This window comes from Oryzias melastigma, linkage group LG23, assembly GCF_002922805.2.
Source record: "Oryzias melastigma strain HK-1 linkage group LG23, ASM292280v2, whole genome shotgun sequence".
In the NCBI taxonomy this organism is placed as follows: Eukaryota; Metazoa; Chordata; class Actinopteri; order Beloniformes; family Adrianichthyidae; genus Oryzias; species Oryzias melastigma.
In genome coordinates this window covers 23151505-23167172 of record NC_050534.1, presented here as the reverse complement: position 1 = coordinate 23167172, position 15668 = coordinate 23151505, and the positions used below count along the sequence as shown (strand labels likewise).

The following is a 15668-nucleotide window of genomic DNA, read 5'->3' as shown; positions in this document are numbered from 1 at the left end:
CTTTCAGGGGCGGTCTTAGTTATATTTACATTTGCTGCTCTCAAGGTGTGGAAGGAAAAACAGCCTCAAACTGGTTCTATCATTAATGTCATAGTTCAATGCAATAGGTCTGCGTCAGCATCTTTGAGTATCTGTGATGTGTCAGCCTCCAGACAGCCTTCAGCCTAGGATGACTGCAACCTTCCAGATACCAGCTGAGCAAGACCTCGAATGAGCAGAAAGAGAAAAGAGGTTAAAATCATACAAAGCAAATATGAGAGAAATGTATGTACAACTCTATCAAAAACAACAGCAAAGAAATACAGAGGGGAAACTAACTATTACTTTTCCTAGCATCTTCAAAGAATCTGCGTCAGCTCCTGAGATTCTGGGTTGGCTGGGAGGTTCCATGTCATGACCTCAAACTTGAGGTAGTACAGTCTACCGGACAAAGACACCTTCCCACCTCATCCACCTGCACTGAGCGTTTGCGTTTTCCAAGCCATTACACAATTTATCCTGCTCTCTTGGCAGACATGCGATGTGTCTTCAGTCTGTAGAAACTGGTTTTGGTCTGGTTTAAATACTGAGATATGTGGTGTTTAACTAACAGTTTATGATTAAACTAAATGGTTGCAGTTTACATTTTGAAGGATGTTTGAACATTAAAATATTTAGCTATGGCACTTAAGACACTGTTCATTCCTCATCTGTTCTTTGTGATCCATGGACTGGAGATTTAGTTTAAACTTGTATTTCTTAATTACAGTCAACAGAATCCCTGACTATCTTTCTTGTTTTGCAGTTAACCCTGCCTCAATGATTATTGCTTAGCTGGATTGATTAAACATACCTGATCTAGGTGAGCATTAACTACTGAAGCACGGTTAACTGTAAAACAAGCAGGGCAATAGCTCACGACGAACAGGGTGGGAGATCCCTGTTTTAAAAGTTTTCCTGCTTCAGCACATCTGACTTCATATTATTAAAACGTGCGTTCAATCAGCTGATTCAAATGTGTTGAGGGAATAAAAACCATGAAGGTCAGGAAACCCCAAGGAATTAAATTCAGAAACCCCAATCTTAGAAAGCCGTTTTAATCGTTCTTATCGATTCGCATTCTTTGCAAAAAATATAATAACAATGCAACAGTTGATGTTTGAAATGTGATTTTATTTGCTTTTGATGTAAAACTAAGTACATTTTTGTGCTGTCTTCAATAAACAAAGTCCTAAAAAAATATTTTTCATCAGGACTCAAAGAAATTCATTTCTAGTTTGTCACAAGAAATGTTTCCACGTACTGCAGTGTTTGCAAATAAATGTCCATTCCACTAGACTCTGAAGACTGGAGGGGATCAATGTGTTCCCGCAGCAGGTACATCTGATCATCTGTGAGTGGGTTGTCGAACTCTGGTACTTGCACTTCAGCATGTGGATCAGGAACCAGGCCACTGCTCTCCCAGTCAATAAGGGGGATCTGCATGCACATACATATGGTAGCATTAATGTTATAGATTGTGGAAAAAAACTGAAATAATAAAAATGAATAAAGTACCTCTGGATCAACAACTGGATGCATTTCTTGTCCTAGCTCCAGAAGCTGATTTGGTGTAAGGTTCTTTTCAGTTCTCAATGGGTGATTGTCCCATCCCTGGCGAAAGGTGTCAAGGTTAACTTGCAAGCGAGGCAAGAAAACATAGTGACAACAAAACAAGTGAAGAGGGTTGCTGAGGTCCAATAGATGTTGCTCCTCCAGTAAGTGTAGATTGATGTAGAATACACATGTGACCCTGATCCATAAATCACGCCAAAGCCTCTCCATCCTGTGTAGAAGTAGATGCAACATTTTATTTTTTATTTTTTATGTTTAACATTTTCTAGGTTGACATGGACCAAACACAAACCTTTGGTTGTGCACACTCTTGCCAGCAATAAAGCTTCCATTCTCTGGACCTCGAACAGTCAACATCAGACATGCAACTCCAATATTCTCTCCGCCATGGTCCGCTCGCACCCTAAAAATGTTAGTTTGTTACTGTAACAAAAATACACAGTGGTTCTGGTAGTGCCACTTAAAAACCGTACAATAAATGTGTGGATTATACAAAGTTATGACCCATGACCTGTTTGCTCAGCTTTTTAACCCATAAGAACCCATGGTGACATTAGTGTAACAGAAAAATATCAGGAGTGCTGTGGTCCACTTGGTTTGTGGTACATTACACATTTTATTTTTAAGGAAAAATGGATCTGGGTGTTTATGGGTTAAATAAAAACTTAAGTCAAAAAGGCTTTAACCTAAGTGGATACCCTAATTCTTCAACACCATGAGAGAAGAAAGCCAAGGTGGTATCAGATCAATTATTGTTTGCTGCTCCCAGGTACATTATCTGTGAAATTGTATGTTAATTGAAACAGAAAAAAAAAATTTGAAATTATTGTTTATCAATAAGACCAGGTCAAATTGTATACAAGAAAAGGAACGGAGGACAATGTATTTTGGCCCATACCTCTTTGTAAAGTAACATTAAGACAAAATATGGAATGCTTTCACAAAGTGGAAATACCACCATGCTATGATATCCCCAGATATTGGCTAATATTTAGTGAGTGCAGGGCAACCCTCCTTCCAAAAAAAAAAATCTTGTCAGAAATTTAATGACCTACAGAAAAAGACCACCAGCACACCAGCATTTTAACTTATTTTGTTTGCCTTTACAATTGCTTTTATGTTCTCAATTCAGACAACTTTGTCCGTAGCTTCTTACCTTGCGAGAATAACCATCAATGCCGCCAAAGATGACAATATTATACCTGTGAGAAGAAAAACAACAGAAGCTGCTTATTAAACGTCAACTTACATTTGCTGGGAGAATTTTAGAGTTGCCTTTGAGTAAATATAAAACGGGACATAGATAGTACAGAATATCATATTATTAGACATTTCATTTTGAACATTTCTACTGTAAAATGTTCACTAATTTCAAGGAACCAAACAGTAGAGAAAGCTAGATCAGTTAAAAAGTTAAACAGCTGTAACTGAAACACTTACGTTCCAATTATTCCCTTCATTCTAATAAGATAAAACGTTTTAGGAGCCCATGATGTAACATGAACTACAAAATTAAACGTTTAAAATTTTATATAAACATCACAAAACATTTTCCATATATTTTTACTGACGGAAAATTTTAATTATACATTTATCTTTAGATTGTAGACTAAAATTTCAAGTAAAAATAAACATTTCCTGTGAAATTAATGCAGTACATACAATTACAAACAAAAGCCCACCTGATGAGCTTGTGATTTGTATCTATGTGCACTAGATACTTTGGACAGGGCACTGAGTATGTTCTCCGGACAACACACCCCAACTGAGTCATTCTAGATAATGTTCCAATGCTGTCCACTTGGTGCATTGAGGCTTTGACTCTGTCCCATCCCAGGTGATGTCCTTGTGCCTTCAAGGTTCCTTTTACCAACTGATATCCAGCATTTGGCATTCTGGCTTTTATTTCTGTGACAAGTACATCAAGTTCTGCGTCTGTACATGTACTGTACAAAACAGAGCAGCACGTGACACTCCCCATAACTTTGCAATAGTGTTCACAGATAGTCCAGTTTCGAGCAGATGAACCAGATGTTCAATGGAGATGTCGATCCTTAGCAATCTTCTTTTTGATGATCTTTCAATGGACGCACATGTTGGTTCTTGGCTGTTTCTGTGGTGTTGAATTGCATTGTGCAAATCTAACAACCTCTCTGTGACATCCTGCAATAGTTCGATGTGTTGAGAAAGAGCGTCAATGACAACCATTTCTTGATTGCAAACGAACTTCAAATAGTCTATATCCAGAGGCATGTGTTGAAGTGCACTTGTGACACGCTGATAAAGTCTTTCCAAGATGTGTTGTTTTAATAAGCTCTATGAAGGAAAGATCACAGTTAATGCATTTTTTTTTATTTAACCACCTGTAAAATATTTAGCTTTGAATGCAGATAAGACACATGTGCAACAAATGGAGCATGTTTTACTGAATTAATTTAAAGTGCTTAATTACTTACCCATGCATCTTGTTGGTTTATGTCCATTTCATCAAGCAAGTCCTTTAAAAAAAGTTTTAAAAAAAAGAAAGGTTAGTCTAAGTGTGGCATTACATCATGCCCCCCCCCTCCCCCCCAAAAAAAGATTGTAACGGCAAAGATACAAAGATGCTTTTTTTTTTCTTTTTTTTTTTTTGCGACAATACAACAGACACTTATAGTAAGATATGAAAAATATGAAAATGTTTATAACTTTTGAGAAGCTCATGTGACTTATATTCAAAACAACAGACACCTGTAACACATATAGGATCATCTCAATGCAGCAAATGTAAGTGTAGGTAATCTGATAGCAGCAGTTATTACAAAAAAAGTAAAGTTTGTGGTGCATCTTAAAATAAAATTAACAAATATAACTAAAATAACCAGGGCTAATTAAATGAGCATTACCACATTTTTTGGACAGTAACTTTTATGTATTCATTATAAAAATAAACTGTTTGCTTTATAATCTGCCTCTCCTTAATTAATTGAGTTCTGGCTGTGCTTACTGACATACAAATACCAATTAATGTTCTGTGATACACAGCACTCACAATTATGCTTTGTTTTTTTTTTTTTTTTTTGTTTCCCCTTAGGAATGCTAAACGTCAAAGGCTGGGTCATTGTTAGTGCATTATGAGTAACATGGAGCCTGATGGACTATTTTTTGTTTATTAGTTAATTATGTTTCACTTTTTTAGTCCATTCTGGTAAAAAAATAAAAAATAAAATAAAATATTTGTGTTAATTCAAAACATTAATTCAAAACATACAGGCTACAGATCATTGATAGTGTCAACTTAGACAACTTGTAAAGGTTGGTAGATTGCCACTAATTTCCCTTGCAAGAGCAGACACTAAGGCCTGCGCCATGTTTTCCACAACTTGCTGCTGAAACAACAAATAATAATCACACTCTGGAACGCAAACATAAAACACAACAGCGTGACTTTTGGAACCATAAAAAAGTGAAAGGGTTTTCTAATTGTCTGTGAACTTAACATTACGTCCTACACTGCACTGACGTGTAATAATAGGAACGAGGCAAACGATCGCTAAAGTAGCTTAGCTTACACGGACGTTAGCTTACTGCTAACAGAGTAGTGTGAGAAGAACGTCGTGGCCTGTACCAACAACTGAGCGCATAAAACATTAAAACAATCCAGACAATGACTCAATCAATATATGAAGACAGTAGATGTTAGTGTTGAACATAGAGGCTACTTACTTCAGAGCGCTGACCACCGAGATGGGCCGCCATTCTTCCCGTGACTCTCTCAGTCTGACTCCCGTTGCCCGTTTTTCTGGAAGAAAAAAAACAGTCTGCCACCTACTGGTCGTTCCTGTTACGCATTTTGTATCAATTCGGTGTCTTGGAGAATAATATATTTTTAATATATATATTAGCTTTTAAAAGTAAACGTCATATTCTCAGATAATTATTTTTATTTTCTTTTAAAGTATTTTTAAGCCCTGCAACACCCACTGAAGGAAATACGTTTAGAAGGGAAGGCTGATAAGAACTCTAATGACCGAGCATTCCACTAGTATTTAAACCCAGCACTTACGGACGAATTTGTGAGACGTGAAAAGAGTTTAACGGTAGATCAGTGCGTAACATTTGCTTCGTGTGTGCGTAACAAGGGATTTGTGCATGTTTTTTAAAGATTTGTGTGTGTATGTAGTTTCAAGCTGTTGTAATCTTAATGTGTGCGTACGTAAATTGCATTTTGTGTTTTTTTTATTTCATTTTTTTTTTTACTTATACACAATTCGTATTATGTGAGTAACAAATCAAGAATTAGGCATGGACAAATCTAAAGTTACACACAAATCAAGAGCTACCCATGCACAAATCCAAATTTATGCACAAATCCTAATTTACGCACAAATCCAACTGAGTCTAATTTCTCTCTCATACTGTCAAAAGAAAGTGGGTTTCAGTTGTTTTTCGGTACGGAGATGTTGGACTTGGTCACAAATTCCATTCTGGGAGGTGTTTTGAAGGGGTTTAAGCCACACACACCCGGCTAAGAGCCACACTGCTGGGGGGAGACATCCAGAAGAACCAGGCCCCTTCCAGCCAGACAGACACCCGGCTAAGGTTTAAACCCCGCTCAGGGATAGTACATAATGTGTTTACTTTAAAATTGTATTGTTACCTCAAATCTGTTCAATACGGATAAAAAAATATTTTAGCAGACAAGTACAATAAATGACAAACTGGTGACATGGGGGGGGGGGTGGAATTCATTTTTTATGCTTTTGAACCATCGTCAATGACTTCCTGTTTTCACATTGCAGATTGTCAGGTTCAATTTAAAGTTTTACATGCAGTGGTATGAGCTGCTGACTCACATTCAGAAGGTCATGGCTTTAAACCCCGCTCAGGGATAATCCACATTAAAGATTTCTTTTTACTTTTATATTTTATTTTTACCTCAAAACTGTTCAATGCAGGTCAAAAAAAATATTTTTTATCACAGACAAATACAATAATTAACAAACTGGTGACATGGCGGGCGGCGTTTGATTCATTTTTAATTATTTTAAACCATCAACATTGTGTTTCCTTTAAATGTTATTTTTACCTCAAAACTGTTCAATGCAGATGTTTTTGTTTTTTTTTAGCAGACAAGCCTCTACTACAGCAGTCTCAGTAGTAAACAAACTACAGGCCATTTTTGCGCGGCACGGAGTTCCTGAAACCCTTGTGACAGATAACGGGCCTCAGTTTTCCGCAGCTGAATTTGCAGCATTTTCAAAAGACTGATTTCAGCCACATGACCACGAGTCCCCACTACCCTCAAAGTAACGGGGAAGCGGAGAAGGCTGTGAAGACTATCAAGGCTCTTCTGAAGAAGGGGGAAGATCCGCACAAGGCTCTCATGGCATACAGAGCCACACCATTGGCGCATGGCTCCTAACCTGCACAGCTGCTGATGGGCCGTAACATCAGGACACCATTGCCCGTCAGTGAAGAGAAACTTCAACCAAAGTGGCCAAATCTTCTACATTTCTGGAGCAAGGACCAGGACCAGAAACAGAAACAAGCCTCCTGGTTAAACAAAAGACACAAAGCTCAAACAAAACAAGAGCTCAGACCGGGGCAACAGGTCTGGGTGAAAAACACCAACAGCCCGGGAATAGTTAGCAGTTCAGCCAACACCCCACATTCCTATGTCATTGACATGCCATCTGGACGCTTCAGGAGAAACAGATCTCACATCAGAGTGATTCCTGAGGGCCCAACAGTTACATGATCGGGGCGGGTTGTTCGCACCCCGCAGAGACTGGACTTATAAAAACTGTTAATCTTAGGAAACTGTGGTTCACAGGGCACAATAATCCTTGCACAGTTTTGGGGACACAGGTTTTCACCCTTAGACATGTTCATTTCAGCTGTATTGAAGGTATTAAAAAAGAGAGAGAGAGAGATGTAAAAGAAGGCAAAATAGATTGTTAAGTATTATAATGTTTATCAAAGAAAGATTGTGCAGCATTGTTGAAAACTACTGTAATGTTTATCGAAGAAATTTTATACAATTAATGAATGCAAGCTTCAGTAGTTTACAGTTAAACTGTTCTGAGATAAATAAGAAGAAACAGACTCTAAGCTAAAAGAAGGGAGATGTAGTGAGGGCATTTGGGTAGGAACTGATGTGGTGGTGAACAGGAGAAAGGGGGAAGCTTGTATAGGATGGACTTTTATGCAGCCGGAGGGCATGAGCTGATGTGTTAATAAAGCTACAGTTAAAAAGCTACAAGAGCCTCCATAATCCTTGGTCACAGCACACATAACACTACAGCTGCCAGTAAAGAAAATGTTTTAAAAACTGTCAAAGAGATGCTTTCTGAAAAATTCCAGATGAAAGATCTGGGAAAGTTGAAAACTTTTCTGGGTATCACTTTTGAACATTGTGAAGGGTAAGTGACCATGTCACAGCAGAGTTATGTTGATAAACTGCTGGAGAAGTTTAACATGCAAGATTGTAAACCCAGGTCGACACCTTGTAAATCACAGTTGTATTACACTGATGGTGGTAAAAAGATGAGTGACCCCAGGAAGTACAGAGAGGCAGTAGGTAGCCTAATATACCTTACCTCATGCACTAGACCTGATCTGAGTTATGTTGTTAGCAGACTGTCTCAGTATTTCAGTGAGCCAACAGAAGAGCAGTGGACAACTTTAAAGCATGTACTGAAATATCTGAAAGGCACAAATGACAAGAGGCTTTGCTACTTGAAAAGTGATGAAGGACTAAGGTTGGTGGCTTACAGTGATGCAGATTGGGCAGGCGACACAAATGACAGACGCAGTACCTCTGGTTATTGTATTAGCCTCTGTAAAAATGGTCCTCTGATTTACTGGAAGACCAAAAAGCAGCCAACTGTAGCACTGTCAACATGTGAGGCTGAGTACATGGCATTAGCTGCAACTATTCAAGAATGATGCATTTGATTCAGTTGCTTGAACATTTTGATGATTCCCATTATGACAAACCTGTGATCTATGAAGATAATCAAAGCACAATTGCACTGGCAAAGAATCCTGTAAATAGACAAAGATGCAAGCATGTTGATATTAAATATCACTTTGTGAGATCAACTGTAAACAATGGTGAAGTGTTTTTGATGTATTGTCCAACAGATCAGATGGTTGCTGACCTCATGACTAAACCAGCTACAAAACTAAAGCTACTAACCTTTTCCACAATCTTGTTTGGATTATAGTCAAACCATGATGTGATACCATTTTGATTTCCATGATGATTGTAAATAATGTGTGAGCAAGTGGGGGTGTTGTCAGGTTGATTGTCCAATGGGTGTGCTCCCAATTATTGAAGATTGTTCTCAGGTGTTTTCCTTGTGGTCATGTCATGTCATTGCCTATATAAGCTTCACCTGCACCAATAAACTAGCGATAGTATGTTCTGACTGTGTTTTTGCTGCCCTGGTGTGAGGCCCAGTTCAACAATCTCCATAATAATTGTCCTCCAATAGTTTTAGATGTTACACCAAGAACATATCCCCACCTGGTTAAGGTAAGGTTACCTTACTTGGTCAGAAACTAGGTATGAAATTAGGAAATTCCCCTTAGCGGGTCTGGCCAGGATTAGGGTTAGGAGAACAGGGTTAGGGTTGGGGTTAGAGTAGGAAATGGCTTGTTCTTTGTTTTTAAATGTTATTATGTTTTGAAGTAAGCACTTTGAGTGAAATCGTTTTTTGGAAAAGTGCTATACAAAGAAAGTCTGAAGTTCCAAATTTAAAAAAAGGAACATATGCTAATATTAGCATTTTAGCTCAATAGCGTCCAGGTCATGTTATCAATCGACTCAAAATCAGTATTGGACCATAAAACTCGCTTTCACACATAAGACAAGCCTTTTGATTTTAAAACTTAAAAACATTTACATTTATGATAAATCTATGTATACATAATAGAATTTTCCAATTTCTGACAAACTATTATATACTAATATTTGCTTTTTAGCTCAATAGCTTCCAGGTCATGTTATCGATTGACTTAAAATTAGTATTGGACCATAGAACTCACCTCGCCTGAAAGTGCTGCCTGGTGAATAATCAGAAAATCTTTTCAGCTGCAGAATAAACATCAGTGTTCATAGGTAAAATAATTGCAAACTCAGTGGATTCAAATAAAAATCTCCAGTTTTATTTCTATAAGAACTTAAAATGTTACAAACATAAATACAGAGCTGCAGGGGAGATTAAATTGATATACTTTTTACATTTATGTGAGATGAGGTTATTCATGAAAATATTTTTTTTTCTGCAGACTCGGCTTCCCGCTGTGTTTGCGAGCTTCTCTAAATGAAAAATGAACAACTTCCTGAACTTTTCAGCTAGTCTTTTGGTGCAGGAGCCAGGCAGCGCTGACGGGGCGCCGAACATTTGAACCCTAATCTAAAGGATATCTTACTTGGAAATTGGATCATGCACGACTTGATGTCAAACATAACAATCTGTGTTGTAGAGGAATATTGACATCAGAATAACAGTTGCTTTAGCCAACAGGTAGACAGAATGATTACTCAAATACAAAATTGTCTCCCATAAGGGCAGAAGAGCATTCAGAGGTGTGGAGAAGGGTTGTATGTAGACGAAGAGTAAGAGTCCATATTTAAGGGACAATAACATGAAAAGGACTGCCGGGAACGTTTTCATCGCCCCACTTCACAATAAGGATGTAGCTGCCTTGTTCTTTCACAGTGTATGTCACATTGTACATCCTGTTTCCCATGTGTTTGACGTATACCTCCTCACAGGGGGATATGGGTCCATGGACACCAACCATCAACATGTTTATTCCTGTAGAGCATAAACGGTGTTATCAGGGATGCAATTCCGTCATTTCACACAATATCAAAGCTCACTACCCCCCACCTGCTTTGCTGCAGTCTACAGTAAATGCATTTTTCTGACCAATAAAAGCTTTTGACAGGCCGGCACCATGAGAGACGACTTTACTTGCATCAGAAGAGAATTTGGGTAAAAAGGCAAAAGTTTTGCCCATAGCTGAAGACTTGGTGACAGTTTTCACGTGAACAGATGATGTTTCATGCAGATTGTGTCCTCCAGACAGTCGGGGTCCTGAAAGAAATTTAGAGAGATCATTGGTTAGCATATTGAAGCTAAAAATGTTGAATGTGTTCCAAAAACTTGTTTTTAGTTTGTCCTGTGCAACAACTTATTAAACGGATCTAAGCTGAAGGCCTCCTGTGTGGCACAGATTTGACTCTTACCCTTATAACAGGGAGTTATGAACCTTCTGACAAACCAGGTGTATATTTGTATAAACCTCTTTTACAACTTAGACACAACTTTATTTATATTGGTTATGTCTGTGTATATTTATGGACCAGACAGAAACTAAGAGGAGAGTTAGATGTTAGAGACAGACATAAGTTTACAAAAGAAAAGGAGAAAAATTGAGTTGGTGGGTGATTACAGCAGTAGAACAGAGAAGGGGGGATAGACTCACAGCAAAAATATGCTAGAAGTTTATAATCATCACTGTAAGGTGTAAATGTTAGTCAGAAGGGGCAGGTCTGTCCAAACTCAAATATTACAAGCATATTACAAACAAAAATCTTCACGGTAGCTGACCCACCCGACACTTTAGCTTTGAAAGGACTTCCAACAATGTGCTGGGGACCCCCATATCTGATGGAAATCAGGTAGTTCCCAGGAGCCATGGGAGTGTAGAACACTTTGTAGCCTTCAGGATAGTCCTGACAGTCCATCTTAACTTTGGAGGGTCCATCAATAGTCACCGACAGAGCTCCGGTGCCAGCATTGCAAGTATTGACGATGAAGTCCAACACATTGCCTGAACACAAGAACAGGACAACATTTAGACTCAGCTTATGCTTTCAGAACAGACCCTGAGTGTGTTTGTTTTGTTTGCACCTGTGGTACCCCCTTCCAGGCCAGTTCCATAAGCAGACACAAGACCAGGATCACCCACTTGTCCTGGTTCTCCTACACAAATCTTAAAAGGGCTGTTAGGGATGTGGCAGCCATTGAAGGAAACATCAATGGAATGAACACCATTTTCTTTTGGAATAAATCTGATGGCATGTTCATCTGTAGAAACACAAAAATCTGTTGTCACAGAAAGCTCTAAACTTTGGAACTCACTCTCACCTGATATTAAGAACACAGACTATTATTTTAATAGTCCAAACTCAAAGCTCATCTGTTTTTATTCTTACTTCTTGTGTATCAATTTTAGTCTTGTGTTTTTAAATGTGTGTTGTTCTCAATTGTAAAGTGTCTGGAAAGGCACGTATGAATGAAATGCGTTATTAATAAGCAAGCTCTATCATCAGAGCAGTTTCTATCATAAATATATTCTGTTCCTAAAGTCTAAACACCCATAATTGCTTAACAAGGAAACAAATTAAACAATCTCTTTTTAATGGATTGTATTCTTTGGGCATTCCTGAATGGTAAAAATAAATGTCTGAAATTTCAAATGACGCTTAAAGTTAAGCTTGTTTTGATTTGGCTGAATTTGAATTGTTTTTAACCCCTTCCACTCTTCTTGGTTTGTTTAAATTAAAATTGGGGTCATCTGGACTCCACAAGACAGTGAACTTTTTTTTAATCATTGATTTCTGAGTTTCACTAATGTCCATGCCAGACATAAAATCCTGTCCACCTTTGTCCACATTTGTCATGGAAGGAATCACACATCAATATGTGGTTGGAGTCATCTGGACCCCGAAGACAGCAGTTAACTTGGTTGCCTGATCCAAACGTCAAAGTTCGTTTCTTTGGTTCCATTCTGGTTCATTTTGCCCCACACCTCCACCCAAACCCCAATTTAAGAGAAACATGTCTTCCTTTTAAATGAAGATAAATTTAAACAAAACATTTATTATATATTATATTATTTGCATAAATGTGCTTTTTAAATATAAATGTTTGCTTTGATTAAATTTGATTTAAAAGAGGTTTTGATAAAAACTTAATGACAGATGGATATAAGTTGTGGGTCAATTTACCCATACTCCTTTAGTAGCTGTATTATACTATTTTTTAGATATAAAGATTTAAACATAAATATTGAGAAAATAAACTTTTTTTCTATTTAAAAATAAATTATGTTTACAGTATTTCTGGTAACATTGCAGACATGACTAAAATCCACTCATGTAAAAGAAAAAAATTATGTGCAGTAAAAATACCTTTGGAGTCCTTTAGATTGTTTCTAAAATAAATATAACTTGTAACCAGCCACCTCTCTTACTGAGTGGTCATTGATCAACATTACAATAATGTCGTACATTCATTAACATGGATATCAATGGACACCGTAACCCCCCTTTGTTCCAAACAGGAAGTACCCGCAGGTTGCAAGAAGCCTAAAGTCCCATAGATTTCCACTGAGAAGCAGACAGTTATTTCTCAGTCATTTAATGTGTCAGAATAAACATTCTTGCTCTGATGCTTTTTTTTCTTAACACGTTCTTATATATTTTTTTAAGATATTTTTTCTTTATCACTAGTTATTCACGCTATAAACTGACCAATCAGACGCCTCAGTACAAGCATGTGGCTCCCGCTGGCCCCACCTCCAACGTTTGATTGACAGATTCCTGCACGCCACTTTCAGTGGGAGGGGTGTGGACTTCAAACACACCAGAACAAGCTCACTTCTGATTGGCTGACAGTACTTCCTCTAAAAACGTGACTCAGACCAACTCGGACTAATGGCTGTTGACGGATTGCAATCGCTGTAGATGAACAGAAAAAAACGGTGAAGGCTTCGGCCTGATTTCATGAATGTGAATGTGCATTTCCTATAGGGGACCTCAACGCACGACTTGTCCAGTTCTTTTTAACAGTCTACACATTAATATTTTTTGCATAATCAAAAACAATAAATTAGTGGCACAAAGACATGGAGCTCGCAGGTCAGTGCATGTTGCTATCATCTCCTCTCTGATTCTGGACTCAGCGAGAATCCTCTTCACATTCAGGTCTTACCACCATCCAGCTCAGAGACACAACACTCTTCTGTGGCCCCTGATGGCGTGTGGATCTTTGCGTCGATAAGACCTCTGGCTCCATTTAGCTGCACAGCAAAAGAGGCCTCTTGACCCACCTTCAGACCCATTTCCTAGAGCAGCAGAGACGGTTCAAACTGTAGGCTCATAATGGGTGATGTGGTAGGAGGAGCCATCACTGTTGGAAAAGCTGTCCCCTCACCTGTAGGCTGGTCAGGGTGAGACGCCGGGCATCGTCTGATAGGGTAGCCATAGGAACAATGAAGGGAGAATCTGGGATGTGCTCATCATTAAATTTAATAGATAGTTCATATTCACCTGGAGACAGGCAAAAAAAAAATATGACTGTAGTTCATCAGCCCCAGGAGTTCTTTAAAGAGATTTGCTTGCTCATTTGTTTTCATTAAATAATTTCTAACAAAAAAATACATTTTTACAAATCAAAATCCTTTCAGTGTATCTGTAACCATTTATGTTGATAAAGTTCTTTTATGATGCAATGTGTACACACTGGAGCCCTGAGGTGCACCCCCTCCATTTCACAGCATGTTTTAAGGCAGACCACTACAGTTAACCAAAATCTAAGTGAGATTAGAACATTTTCATGTTCAGATAAACACCAAAACTTGTCAAGCAGGTCATGGAGTAGGATGTTTTAGGTAAAATGACTAGCACCAACTTTCTGTGATTCCTGAAGGACATGTTCGGTATCTGATCCCTAACCACAGGTCTGTGTGTAGGTCGTACCAGGCTCCTGAACCACATAAGCCACTCCACAAGAGCCATCTTTTCTGTCCTCAAAGGTGATCTCAGCTTTACTAGGTCCCTCCACGGCGATGGACAGCCCCCCGGCGCCGGCTTCCCTGGTCCAGATGCTGAACTCCGCTGCAGGGGACAAACCCACATATTGTAACCAGCAGAGGGCAGCTCTTTCTACATTTAAACAATCTTTCTGATTTATTTAAAACATAAAAATAAGAGAGAGAGGATCATAATGAAAAAATGATGGAGGAAAAATGAGAGATTGAACAGATTTATACTTTACCCGGGATTCCTGCCACTCCCCGCTCAAGCCCAATGCCTCCTGCTCGTACTTTGTGGGCCCCTCCTTCCCCCAGAGGCCCCACAGTGAACTGGAAGGGGCTCCCAGGGACGTGCTGATCCCGGTATTTAACGCTGACTTTGTGAGGTCCCATTTCATGGGGGATGAAGCGAACACTGTAGGTGCTGTCCTCTCCTTTGAGGATTTCTGCATCCTCTGTCTTGCCTGCAGGACTCGTCACCTGAGCTGTCATTTCCTGGTCCCCCGTCTCAGCTGAAACAGAGAGAATAATTCGATTGTAATGTTCCAACAGATGCTCAAAAAAAATCTAATTTCTGCTGAAACCCTAACCCTAACTGTCCAAATAAAGGCCAACTGAAAGCTGAACTAGATGGAATTCTGCTGAAATGAATGGAGGTGAACTGGAAGAAACAGAACTGCAGCATGTAGGATTTCACTGGAGTGGTTTGAAATGAACTGAATTCAAAATGAAAGGAAGTGTAAAGGTGAATGAACCATATCTGTCTGCTCAGAAGCTTTGGAATTCTTTTCCACCAAACATGAGACAATGTCCGTGTCACTGTCCCTGTTTAAAACTAGATTCAAGAACCATTTTTTTTTCAGCCAAGGTTTAGGTCACATATGAGATTTTGCTGTTATTTTACATTCAATTTTATTGTGCTCATGCTTTTACCTTTAAGCTTTAGTTTGTGATGCTTTTTTCCACTTATTTATTAAATTCATTTATTATATTTAGCCTTTAATGTACAGCACTTTGTTCAATTTTAGTTGTGTTTAAGCACTTTATAAACAAGTATGATGATGACAAACTGAAACTGAAGAAACTAAACTGGACTGAATAAAATATTAAATATGATATTTATGGCTAACACTAGTTCTCATTCTTTGGATTCATTGTTTTGCATTCATGTCATGCATCAGAGACATTAAGACCTGGATGACAATTAATTACCTCCTCCTAAACCCAGAAAAAACTGAGGTCATGATACTGGGTCC

The 15668-nt window shown here is 38.5% G+C and overlaps 2 protein-coding genes across 9 annotated transcripts in view; both read right to left on the bottom strand.

The window, feature by feature from the left end:
• Positions 1–1047: 1047 nt before the first annotated feature.
• On the bottom strand, positions 1048–3752 carry LOC112159285. The gene is made up of 5 exons (XM_024293279.2): positions 3276–3752; positions 2750–2795; positions 1886–1996; positions 1537–1804; positions 1048–1458 (listed from the first exon to the last, which is right to left on the bottom strand). The coding sequence occupies exons 2-5, from the start codon at positions 2764–2766 to the stop codon at positions 1252–1254; spliced, it is 603 nt and encodes a 200-aa protein (XP_024149047.1). The 5' UTR covers positions 2767–2795; positions 3276–3752; the 3' UTR covers positions 1048–1251.
• Positions 3753–9725: 5973 nt separating this feature from the next.
• The window catches only part of LOC112154050 (filamin-C), a 67492-nt gene continuing 61549 nt past the window's right edge, over positions 9726–15668 (bottom strand). For 7 of the 8 annotated variants that reach the window (XM_024284656.2, XM_024284648.2, XM_024284680.2 and 4 more), the window contains 8 exons: positions 14655–14924; positions 14357–14494; positions 13812–13927; positions 13590–13722; positions 11505–11681; positions 11206–11424; positions 10479–10685; positions 9726–10403 (listed from right to left, as the gene is read on the bottom strand). In XM_024284656.2, coding sequence (XP_024140424.1) covers positions 10216–10403; positions 10479–10685; positions 11206–11424; positions 11505–11681; positions 13590–13722; positions 13812–13927; positions 14357–14494; positions 14655–14924 — 1448 coding nt within the window. In that variant the 3' untranslated portion in view covers positions 9726–10215. Of the gene's footprint in view, positions 10404–10478; positions 10686–11205; positions 11425–11504; positions 11682–13589; positions 13723–13811; positions 13928–14356; positions 14495–14654; positions 14925–15668 lie in introns of those variants that run through there. The other variant, XR_004947139.1, reaches the window with a different exon arrangement.

Excerpts from the sequence above, each read along its gene's own strand:
- LOC112159285 (XM_024293279.2), bottom strand. Across the intron at positions 1,805-1,885 it reads AAGAGTGTGCACAACCAAAG|GATGGAGAGGCTTTGGCGTG; the intron begins GTTTGTGTTTGG and ends ACTTCTACACAG. Across the intron at positions 1,459-1,536 it reads ATCCAGTTGTTGATCCAGAG|ATCCCCCTTATTGACTGGGA; the intron begins GTACTTTATTCA and ends ATGTGCATGCAG.